This window comes from Hydra viridissima, unplaced genomic scaffold (assembly GCF_058129835.1).
Source record: "Hydra viridissima isolate aposymbiotic clone 2 unplaced genomic scaffold, HvirCarnegie_v1 scaffold_13, whole genome shotgun sequence".
In the NCBI taxonomy this organism is placed as follows: domain Eukaryota; kingdom Metazoa; phylum Cnidaria; class Hydrozoa; order Anthoathecata; family Hydridae; genus Hydra; species Hydra viridissima.
In genome coordinates this window covers 6,399,888-6,411,966 of record NW_028324312.1, presented here as the reverse complement: position 1 = coordinate 6,411,966, position 12,079 = coordinate 6,399,888, and the positions used below count along the sequence as shown (strand labels likewise).

Here is a 12,079-nt window from a genome sequence, read left to right as displayed (position 1 = left end):
TTTGATAAATTACACTATTCCTCTGACTTTTCAAGATTTAGACAAGCTACTTACAAGGGCTACACTTCACACAATCAATTTACATTTAACAAGTCCAGTAGTTAGTGGTAAGTCAAATTTTGGATTCCGGTAAATTAACAAACGCAGTCTCTTCAAACAGTTTTTTTTTTTCGTCGTTAGTCATAGTTTTTCAAAAAAGGGTTTGAGCAAAAAATTTAACTTCTTTAGATTCGACCATGGCGATAGGGTGGACCGCTTTGATGACAAATTATAAGAGTGGTTCCTCAATTTTTATGATTGTAAGCTTGAAAAGAACAAAAATAATCTCTAAGCAAATTCATTGGTTTGTTATTGTGGCTAAATTCAATACGTTTTCTGAAAACTTTATTTTGTAGATACTGACCACCGGTTCAATACGTCAGATCTCTCTTAATGCCAGCAATTCATTGGATAGAATTGTTGTATCTGGCTTTTTTGATTGAAGAGAAACCAGGTATTCTTAAAACTAAAAAAACCTGTGAAAATTTAATACTTTTTACTCAAAGGTTAACAACTTTTAATAGTTTTTTTAAAGTCAAATAGCTGTTTGATTACTTAATTAAGCAATACTAAGTCAAGCAATCGGCTGTTTTCTGACTTTTTAAATATTCTCCGTATATATATATATATATATATATATATATATATATATATATATATATATATATATATATATATATATATATATATATATATATATATATATATATATATATATATATATATATATAAATTAATTGACTCAAAAAATTTTTTGAATTATTCTTTGCAGAATAGAAATAACTCAAAAGTAGGTACATTACTTTTCTGCAAAAAGGATTGAGAACAAGTTCCAAATAATAACAAAACAAATGAGGTTTGTTGCAATACCAAATTTCATCAACTTTTATTTGTTCTAAACTTAAATCTTTGAAGAATTACCCTGTGTTTGTCATAATACTACCTTTGATACTAGTATCACTGATTCAGTCATTATTCAAATTTGTAGATTTAAACTGCCCTGGTGTTGCATGATAAGTAATTGATAATAAAGATGCACTTTTTTCTTCTATGAGACAAAGAATTTATAATATGCATTGTTTATAGTAAATAGTGTTTTGCAAAGGCATCGAGCAAAGGCATCGAGCAAACTTTCATGAATTTGGGTTTTATTAAAATATATTTTGAGTTTGTTTTAAAGCATTCATCATAAAGTAGTTGTTTATAAAACGCACATTGATGTTAACGGATTTTAATAATGCAATTAATTTAGCGAAACGCTCGTGAGTCTATTTAAGAATAAATATCAGCACGCGTCTTCTATGTTTAATTCATTATTTAAATTTTTTAGTATTTAAATTTGTTGACAAAAATTTCATCCATTTTAAAGTTGCAACTGATGGTACCAAGAGAATCTCGAAAAAAAAAATTTACAAAGGTCGATCCACGGTATGTTATGTTTTCTTAAACCGTTTTAACATTATGATTTTAAAGTGTTGCTGGTCACACAGCCGTACGTTAAAATGTTGCCAGATCAACATAACAAGGATAAGAGAACATTTTGAACATGTTGAACACCATCAACGAGTTGATTTGACCTTACATTCTGAAGTTCTGAAGTTGTGTGAAAAAATATAAAATTTCCCCTTGCTGCAAATTTTTATAAGTAATTATGAATATTTCCCGTCACTTATAAATATTTACAATAAGCGAAAAAATCTGATGATGCATTAAATCGGTATCGACGAATGAATTAGAAAATGTTCTTTGTTAATAAACTTTACTTTGACAATCAATCGCGAGCTAAGGAAGGAATATACCGATCTTAAGCAAGCACAACGGGCACTATGGAGTTAATAATTACCTTAGACTAGCTTTAATGTGCCGTTATTTTAGTATAATTAGCATAATCAAATGAATTTTGCCAATTCTTTTAATAAAAACAGATACTTCACAATTTTAAGAACCGTTTGGTTTTCTTCCGACAGCATCTTTCAAAAATCTGGCTCATTAAAACTTGTGATCTTTGTATTTATTTTGGCCCGCTCATGTGAGTTTACTGTATTTTGTTGAATAATCTTAACAGTTGTGTAATAGTTAAACTTCATTAGAACTTCAAACTTCTTTTGTATCAAAAATAGTTTTTTTCCGAATTTTTGTCATATACATTTACAGCATTTTTTTAAATAGAAATGGTTTAGATTAAATGATTTGTATTAAAAATTTGATAAATGCGCTTTAGGTATTGAAATCGTTACATAATTTACAACTTAAGGATCTTACAACATCGTTTCTCTGATGCTATAAAACTGCTTTTATTATAAAAGGACATGCTGAGATCCTTCGAACCAGCAGGGTTTTATCTCAACCAGCAAGGATGTTAAACATCCACTTGAAACTTGGTTGCAAAAGCTATTTTTTGTTGAGTCATGAAAAATAACTGGATGTTCGCAACAAACTATTTAGAAAAAATAACAGAAGCTCAAGATTTATTAGGCTCTTAAACAAGACTTTAGTTCTTAAAGCGGTTACATATCTGTAATCGTCTACTTAGCGAGAGGGAAGTTCTTTTGAGAGAAATAAGAATTCTCTTGCTATCACCTTCTCAAAGCTTTTAGTTATATCCGTTTTTGTAAAACTATGAAAATAGTTCACCAGGATCTCTGTTTACAAAATTTTGATATTTACGTCGATGTTTTGTTTGTCAAAAGGCATAAAAAAAAAAGGCACAAAAAAAAAAAGGGCTGTTAAACTTTTTATGAAGTTTTCTTCCATCCAGTATTTATAACTTTTTAATTTACAACCAAATATTTGCGCTGATTTAAACACCGTACTGAAAAATTAACTAAATAAATTATTTATAATAATATAATATAACATTGGCAAATATTTCAGCTTGTTTAACTTAGTTTGTTTAAGGTGGTACATACCTCAAAAAAATTCAAAATTTTCAAAATTTAAATTATCAATTTTTCTAGCCAATTTGACATTGCTGATTCTGAAAATAAGATCAAAATTAGATTAAATAGCATCTAAATTAAAATAATTTAGCATTTGAAATGTTTATAATTTTCTAGTTCCTTAGCAACGGTCTTTGCAACCAGGGTGATACCTGAATTTATTTTATTTCCAATCTATATTTGTGTTCATTAAGTATGGGAATTAACTTTATAGCCTATAGAGCTTCTTATTTTGACTTAAAGACATATTTCCAAGCAACACAACTACGATATTTCCATAAATTTACTGGATGCATGTAATGCAAATGAGGTTAAGTTCTTATTTTTGAATAAAACCAAAATTTATTTTGCATCTGCAGTGCTATGTTTCAATGAAGGTGGCTATGGTTGATTAAGTGTTTATCATAGCTTTGGTCTGCAACCTGGTCAATTTTGTATATACGGCTTACATAAAAAGGATATGGGATGCATAAAAAGTTTTAAAATAAAATCAAGTGATATTGTTAAAAAACGAAGAAAAAAAGCTCAGAGCAATAAAAAAGAGTTTTGAAGATAAAAATATTGCTACAGAAGGTGAAATGTAAGCTTCTGGAACTTTTTAGACTTTAAAGTAGTTGTTTAGATTAGTTTTTATTCTTTTAATGAGTTTTTCTCAGATTCGCATTTTTTTAACTTTGATCCTAAATAAATTAAAATCTGTTTTGACAAATTTATTGAAACTTTCAGGACTCATTCTTTACATAGAAGTCTATGTTCTGAACTAAAAAAATATTATTAGTTTATTTTTCTTTTACTTATTATTTATATGCATTTTTGTACTTCTTTTTGGGGAAAAATACCCGAATTATTGTAATTGAGCAAATTAAAGTTAAACTTTGGATTTATTAACATTTTTTTAGTTTAGAACATGCATTGCGCCATTATCTATTAGTTAGCGAAGTTTGATGTAATATTTTTTTTTGTAATAAAAAGATATATTGGAACAAAAAACTTGCATAATTAGGGTATTTGCATAATTATTTTTAAGAATAACTATTTTTTTAAACTTTTTTTATTTGTAATTTTATTTTTGTCAAAATAAATCAAAAAGACATAACTAATGACCAACATTTTATGATATAATTTTTTGAGGTATGCACCACCTTAATTTAAAACATTGATCCTACAAACGGTCGTCAAAAATATAAAGTTAGCATCTTAAACAAGTTTTCTTATGTAGACATTTCTCTCTTATGAAATCCATTTTCTCTCACCCAAATAGTAATATTTCGTTCAACTGTTTAAAAAAAAAAAATCGATTTGGTTGGTATTTACTTAAAATGTTCAGTTTGGAGAACTTCGCGAGAAAAAATCGCAGCCTTCTGGCTTGTTCAAAGCTAATAAAGTAAAATCTTACCAAATGATGATGTCACCAAAAAAATGATGAAAAAAGGTGCTCTCAGTTTTCCCGCTTCGCGAGTTTATTTCTCGAACGCCTACGATTTTCAAAGCGACTTATGCAAAATTGTTGTTCTGATATTTTCGAAGAAACCTTTTAAAGTTAATTTTCGTTTTTCTTACCCAATAGTTTTTTAGCCCAATTTTTTGTTTAATAAATTTCTTTTTTTTAACTTAAAAATAATTCTTTACTAAAGTTGGAAAAAATTTTCTTCTTAGTTTTCATTTTATCTTCAATTTTCTAAATTTCTTTCTCTTATTTTTTATCAACGCAGCATTTTACACTACAAAAGTTTCCTTCAAAAAACACGTTATTATAACTTTAGTTACTAAAACGGACGCGTGCATAACGTACTTTGTTTTTATCTAGGTATTTTTTTTTATCTAGAAGTTTTTGTATTCGAAGATTGGATAATATAGCAACAAGACTAAAATACTACATTTCTTAAAAAATGGAAACTTGTTTCAAGCTAAGTAGAAGGACGGCGTTTATTTCTATGATGGCGTTGACATCTTCGTTTTTCATTGTAGAAATAGTGGTGGGCTATTTAACAAACTCCATGTCGTTGGTTGCTGATTCATTCCACATGCTTTCTGACATTGCATCTCTTGTTATTGGTTACATGGCAGTTCGCTATTCCGAACGAGATAAAAGAACAAACCGTTATACATTTGGTTGGGCCCGAGCTGAAGTGCTCGGAGCGTTAGTCAACGCAGTGTTTCTTGTCGCATTATGCTTTTCTATACTTGTAGAATCTTTTAAAAGAATGCTAGATCCTGAAACTATAAAAGATCCTAAACAAGTTCTTTATGTTGGAGCCGTTGGTTTAGTAGTGAATATCATAGGACTATTTATTTTCCATGAACATGGCCATTCGCACAGTGAACATTCGCACAGCCAAAAATCTGGTGAAAAAAGGAAAGATGTAATTGAAAATCCGTGTATTGAAGGCAATTGGTTAAGCGAAAAGGAAAATCCCGCAGTGCGTTTGGATGTTTCACATGAAGATACACATAAAAAGGAATCTCATTTAAACATGCGAGGGGTTTACTTGCATATACTTGGAGATGCGCTCGGATCCGTAATTGTTATATCTAGTGCGTTAATCATCATGTTTGTAAAAGGTAACTGGACTTGCTATGTTGATCCTTCAATGAGCATTGTAATGGTGGTAAGTAAAGTTTTAACAGAAGAATGCACACATTTCGTACCATTGCACACGTTTCGTGACCTAATTACAAATGCTTTACAGTTAGAAACAACCAGGCTAATTATTAGAAACAACCAGGCTAATTATTTGCGAGAGAAAAAAATGTTCTATAGTAAATTTTTTTTGTTAAAATTTTGCAACATAAAAATTTACACAAAAAAACAAACAAACAGAACTTGTTTATTTCACCACCATTCAAAATAAGTTGATGTTTTTAAAAAAAGTTTAAGATGAAACGAAAAGAATTAAAAAAAACAACTTGATCTTAATTTCTGGAATTATTTGTTTTAGATTATCATTCTGAAAACGTCGATCTCTTTATTGAAAGAATCTTCCACGATCCTTATGCAAACTGTACCAACGCATATTAGAATTGACGAAATACAGGATCGCATCGTTAAACGAGTCCCTCAAATACTCAATATTCACGAGTTTCACGTTTGGCAATTAGCAGGAGATAAAATAATTGCTTCTGCTCATATTCAGTGCAACACGCTCGATGATTACATGGCTGTCGCAAACCAATTAAAAGAGTTTTTCCATAACGAAGGTAAGCGCTTTGTACGATTATGTTGAAAATATTTATTATGTAAAAAAAAAAATTCCATATAACTGATATGACCCTATAATTATTTTAAAATCACAAACAAACTCAATAAAGTAAAATAAATATTTCATAATTAGATTAATCTGACAATTAGTTTAAAATTAAGAATAAAAAGAAAAAATTAAATAAAGTATAGTAGTATAAACAATGATGCGTATTTTTATAGGAATTCATTCGACAACTATCCAACCAGAATTTCTGAAAGAAATTTCCAACAGTGATTCATGCGCTTTAGAATGTAACGAAGAATGTGAGGCGCTGACTTGCTGCGGAAAATCTAACCACGCAGAGGAACTCAAGCAAAAAACGTTAACTGCCACTCTGCAAAGTCCTGTTGTTTTTCATATCCATAAATGTTGAAAGACAAAAACAATCGGATTAATTGAAGCAGAGAGTACTTTTCGGTCAAGTAGACATGGCTTTTATCACTTTAAATCTTTACTTTTTATTTTTAAATTAAAATTTGGGAAGGAAGTATATTTTATAGAAAACTAGTTTCATAGATTGTTAACAAAATTTAGCGTCTGCGCTGCGTAAAGTTACATATCGTTAAAGTTGAGTATTTTTTTGAACTACCGATTTATATCCATCATGTTTAAAAAACAAGAAGTCGAAGGAAGGTAATAAGTCTCAGCTTCATCTAAAAAAAAACCAGAAAAATCTTCAAGATGAGTGATGTCATTGACTAATATATTTTTATACAAAAAAATATACATAATTAAAAAAAAAAAAAAAAAAAAAAAAAAAAAAAAAAAAAAAAAGAAATTCACATCTTATACGAAATAAATATTGAGCGAACTTATCTAACTAAATATAATAATGATGAAAGATACGAGGAGCATTTATATTGTGGTCTTACCAAAATCACACGAAGTTGAACTGAACAAAGAAACGCGTCTTTTTTGTTGATAGTGTTTCGAAACACAGCCGTTTAAAACCAAGAACTGAAAAAAATAGCGATAGAAATACAGGATGATAACGATAGAAATACAGTATGATAACAACATAGAAAACATGATTCGAAATCAAAACTATTTGAACTTATACAATTGTAAACATTTACTTACATTTAGTATGATGTGTACAGCGTGAGGCCGCAGAAGCGGTTCGAACTTTTTCAAGATAGAGTTCTAAAAATTAGAAATCCATACCATATTTGTAATAATAATATAGAGATCCGTACCATATTTGTAATATATTAAACGGATTGTTAATAATTTTATTACTGTTCGTTAATGTATATAACAAGAGTTCAAGAAACACTTACCTCGTTTACACCCGGAAACACTTACCTCGTTTACACCCGGATTAGCAATAATGAACAGTAGTACGCATTCTTGAAAACGTTTAAGTAGAACACCATTTAAATCCCCATCCAGTTTTAACCAAGGGGTCACTTTGACCATTTTGAAAGATCCACTAAAAATGTAACGAGGAAACTCTGCAACATTTAAGTAGTTATTCCAAATACTTAAAAGTAATTAAAAAAATTCCAAATACTTAATTAAAAGAATTGAAGTAATTAAAAAAATTGACAATTTAAGTCATTCGTAATATTGAGTTGAATCAAACTGGTTTAACATGATGTTTATGATAATAACCTAGCGAACCTATTTGATTTATTTGCTTGTTCTGGGATATCAGCCACTTCAGCAGCATCAATAGAAGAAACGCTCGATGTTCCATTTTGCGAATCTTTCAAATCTTTGCTACGAATAAAAGTAGGTTGTATAGTACTCTCTTCGTTGGACAACGAATGAGTATCTGTTAAATTTTTTGGTTCTGGATCCGATGATGCACTCGTTGACACCGAAGGCCATTTATTAAAATCAACAAAATTCTCGTCGCAACCAATTTGATCTTTTGACTCAAAATCTTTTATAAATTTTTTACTTTCATCCTTCTGTTCTTCTTTTTTCAGTTTATTTTCATCCTTCTGTTCTTCTTTTTTCAGTTTATTTAACTAATTAAAAAGTTAACTGTTAAATAAAAAGAAATGAAAAAAAAAAAAGAAAAAAAAAAGAATACATTAAACATTTATAAAGAGTAATTGAAGCAAACTTAAATACGCATGGATGCAAACCTGAACAGGAGTAAAGCACCAACTACCCACATACATCGGGGCTACAAAAACATCTTCTTCAATACCAACTTCGTAAATCTAATGATAAGAAAAAGAAGCGACGAATTAACTGACAACATTTATTTTTTTACAATCATTTTAAAAAATAAAAAAGGTATTCGTAATTATTTTATTGTTAAGTTTGAAACAAAAAATAAAAAAAGCAACAAACCATTTTAAAGTTAAGCATCGTTTGGATATGATATTCGAAATGATCTAAAAACGACTTGGGTAAAAAACTAAATACAGTCTAAAAGAAAAATTTTTTAAAAATATTAAAGGTTTTCAATAAATAGAAAATGATTTTATTTAAGTCAAATGTTTTTATGATAAAAAACGATTAATGCAAATTTTATATCAAGTCACGAACTTTTTGCGTAAAGAAATTATTTATAAAGTCAAATGAAAATAACCTTAAACGATTTTCTTGAAATGCCGTTGACACCTGCTACTTTTATTTTGTCAAGAACTGTTAAATGATGTAACACAGTGTCCTCTGATTCTTTCAAATGAATACTGATGATCTTGCAATACTCATCTATGGAGATGTCTATAAAAAAAGATGTGAGATGTAAGTTTAGGTACATAAAGAGCAAACTGACTTCCGTAAAGTTAGAAGATTCTTTCTTTGAGCTTTATCAAAGATTATGCAATATCAGTCAAAAAAAAAAAAGAAAAAGAAAGAAAAGTTGAACAATTTATTATGCGATAATCACTTTACCCTCAAAGTCTGATTCACTGTGCTCTGAAAATCTTTGCCAAAGGAGTTTTTGCTCAGGTATAATCGGTTTTTTTAACTTTAGCATACGATAGGGTGAGCTCTTCAGATGCAAATTCATTTTAAGTGGGTTAATCACCAGTGAGTCATGAGTGTTCATTGCATTAGTTGGTATAGGTTGCTCATCAGTCAAGTTACGATGTATAATTAGACTGGTACGTGAAGCATGAAGCTTGGTTTCCTTAAGTTGGGGATGTATGAAAGTGAATTTTTTATTGCTAGAATTTTTTGATGGAGGATCAGTTACATACACAAACTGCTTAGTTACGCTTCCTTTAGTGTGTCTCTGACTAATTGAAGAAAATGAACAATTTAAATTTTTATCCTGAGAGATATATTTTGAAACAATGCATCCATACAATTGTTCTTTCAGTGTTCTAACTTCTGTTTTGTCAAACTTTACTTTTTTATTATTATCATTGTGGAGAATAGGTTTATTGACAAGTTCTGATGATTTTACTTTTTTAAAGATAGTGTTATCTTCACTTATATCATCATCATTTGTTCGTTTTTTAGAAGAGACTTCCCCAGATATGGCGCAAGCCTGTAAGTCATCATAAAATTCTGCAAATGTTGACTCAGCAGAAACTTTACACACACTTTTGATACATTTCTCAGAGTTTTTACTACTTTTACTTATTTCAAAACTTCCATCTTGTTTTGTTTCATTAAATTTGAAATTATTAGAACTATCAACATATGATACATCATTTAAATTGTCTTTTTTAAGGAAATCTTCCTTAAGATTATCTTCTTCATGAGACTTGTCCTTAGGGACATCATCTTTATGCTTTTTATTACACGAAAGCTCCTCGTTATGACTTTTTTTACAGTTAGCTAGATATGCTTTCCATCCCCTTTTTACCCGCTGTTCAAATGTAACTTTCTGAAAATTGCTGTCTCGTTCTTTTAATGTTTTGAAATGATGCTCATCACAGATAGTCATTTCATCTGGGAGAGCATAATATAAATTGAGCTGTGGAAAGAAGTATTACTAAGTTAACAAGCAAATTCAACCTCAATGATACAAATTTAGTTTCAAAAGTAATATTTAATGTTACAAAGTGTTTGATATTGTGTTTGAAAATAAAATTTAAAGATTTTCTTGCCTTTTTGGAAATTATTGCACTAATGAAAAAAGCAACATGCCCACCAAGAACTGATTCTGGATTAAATTCCAAACTTCCATAAAAATCAACACTGGGCAGCCTGGTGATGTCCTGTTCCTTTACATGTTTAGAATGAGGTTTTCCTTCCCGAAGCTGAATGTAGAAAGCACGTGCTAGAGTGAAAACTCTCATTGGAATAACAGAATTTAAGATACGTTCATACCTTAAAAAAAAAAGGGTAAAAATATTATGGTAACCATTATAATAATCAGATTATAAATTTCATTAGTTTCTAAAAATTTCATTAAACTTAAAATATTTTAAATACAACCTTTTGTTTCAATAAGTAGTTTTGATTACCTTGATATACCAATTGACTCTTTTTTTGTAAGACTTCCTATTTTTTAGTGAAAAGTTTTTTTTGAACTTATGAAAAGGTTGAGATTTTACAGATCATTGCTTTTTGTCTTCTTACTTTTTAAATGAATGTTTTGAACCCATGGTTTATACACCAGTATATAACTGGAACTATATTGCAAGGTGAATTCCTCCAGTAAGGTTCACAACTCAAAGGTCACTTAAGGATATTGCTTTTCCTTGACATTAACAAGACTAACATGGCTTCATATAAGCACCTTCAGCATCGCATCATATAACTAACTTTAACATGGCCTCATGTAAGCATTTACAACATGCCTTTATATGAGCATCTTCAACATCTTCATCTAAGCACACAAGATAAGCTGAGACAATCAAGATGAGGCAAACATTTATTGATTATAAAATGCTTTCTGCTTTTATATAGTTATTAATACAAGTAAACATTATATAATTATTACCAAACAAATGATGAAAGATAATTGAATCATGATTTGCAAAAACCATATGTTGCATTTTTTGCAATAAAACGAAACTTGACTATTGAAATTTGACTTTTGCAATAAAATGAAATAGTAAAAAAATGCGACATATGTGGTTTTTGCAGATCATGATTCAATTTTAATAAAGATAAAAATTACGTTGTGGAAAAATTAAATGTTGTAGAGCAAATTGGTAACGTTCGGATCTTTGGCAAGTTTGGTAGTCGAATTTTAGTAACAAGTCTGTTGTTTTTATAATGGTCAAATGCTTCATTTAGCTCAGCAACTGGATATGCATTAAACATCTAAAAAGATCCATATTTAGAAAGTTTAGAAACCAAAGGTAGATAAAAAAATTTAGGAACACTCATGTGAAAAATTTAACTTTAGGGACATACCAAAAAAGATGCAGTTGGAACGTAATAGGAAGATTTATGTGCAGTAAGAGCATTGTGAATAAGATCTCGCAACATAAAAACACGCACAGCTCTTTCAGTCCTTTGGCAAGATTTTAAAGGATAAACATTTTCCTATAAAAAACATTTCATCTTTCTAATAACAAATTATCACATCAATAAATTTCTTACTTTTTATATATTTTTCATAAAAATTTTATGAAAGATCAACTTTTTAGGATCAATTTTTAAAACATATCTAATTTTGCTCATTAATATTTATAACTAAAGTATAAACTAAAGTATAAAGTATATATTTATAACTAAAATATAAAAAAAAAGTTATTTTGTAGCTTAAACTTCATATAAATACAAGCACAAGCTGAGTAAAACAACTTGAATATTTAAGGTTAAACTACCTGAGCTAAAATAATCAAAAATAGTTGATAATCATTAAATTAAAAAACCTATTTAAAAAAAATACCATCAATATAAAGCCATTTTCAAGTAAACATGGCTCCAATAAATTTAACTCCCCAATATAGAGAAAGAAAAAAATTGCAGCTAAGGTGATCTTAACTA

At 29.0% G+C, this 12,079-nt stretch overlaps 2 protein-coding genes across 2 annotated transcripts in view; one reads left to right on the top strand and one right to left on the bottom strand.

Annotated features, from left to right (window-relative positions):
- Positions 1–1,340: 1,340 nt before the first annotated feature.
- Positions 1,341–6,787, top strand: LOC145195310 (proton-coupled zinc antiporter SLC30A1-like). The gene is made up of 4 exons (XM_090070116.1): positions 1,341–1,467; positions 4,804–5,587; positions 5,918–6,176; positions 6,400–6,787. The coding sequence occupies exons 2-4, from the start codon at positions 4,868–4,870 to the stop codon at positions 6,591–6,593; spliced, it is 1,173 nt and encodes a 390-aa protein (XP_089926242.1). The 5' UTR covers positions 1,341–1,467; positions 4,804–4,867; the 3' UTR covers positions 6,594–6,787.
- LOC145195299 (general transcription factor 3C polypeptide 1-like) overlaps positions 6,236–12,079 on the bottom strand; it is a 30,086-nt gene continuing 24,242 nt past the window's right edge. The window contains exons 24-35 of the mRNA XM_090070115.1: positions 11,501–11,632; positions 11,262–11,407; positions 10,243–10,465; positions 9,077–10,109; positions 8,769–8,905; positions 8,528–8,605; positions 8,317–8,394; positions 7,844–8,196; positions 7,526–7,652; positions 7,301–7,363; positions 7,093–7,177; positions 6,236–6,873 (exon numbers count right to left, since the gene is read on the bottom strand). Coding sequence (XP_089926241.1) covers positions 6,806–6,873; positions 7,093–7,177; positions 7,301–7,363; positions 7,526–7,652; positions 7,844–8,196; positions 8,317–8,394; positions 8,528–8,605; positions 8,769–8,905; positions 9,077–10,109; positions 10,243–10,465; positions 11,262–11,407; positions 11,501–11,632 — 2,523 coding nt within the window. The 3' untranslated portion in view covers positions 6,236–6,805. The remainder of the gene's footprint in view (positions 6,874–7,092; positions 7,178–7,300; positions 7,364–7,525; positions 7,653–7,843; positions 8,197–8,316; positions 8,395–8,527; positions 8,606–8,768; positions 8,906–9,076; positions 10,110–10,242; positions 10,466–11,261; positions 11,408–11,500; positions 11,633–12,079) is intronic.

Coding starts and splice junctions, on each gene's coding strand:
- LOC145195310 (XM_090070116.1), top strand. CDS start 4,868: ATGGAAACTTGTTTCAAGCTAAGTAGAAGGACGGCGTTTATTTCTATG. Junction 5,588..5,917: donor CAATGAGCATTGTAATGGTG/GTAAGTAAAGTT, acceptor TATTTGTTTTAG/ATTATCATTCTGAAAACGTC. Junction 6,177..6,399: donor AGAGTTTTTCCATAACGAAG/GTAAGCGCTTTG, acceptor GTATTTTTATAG/GAATTCATTCGACAACTATC.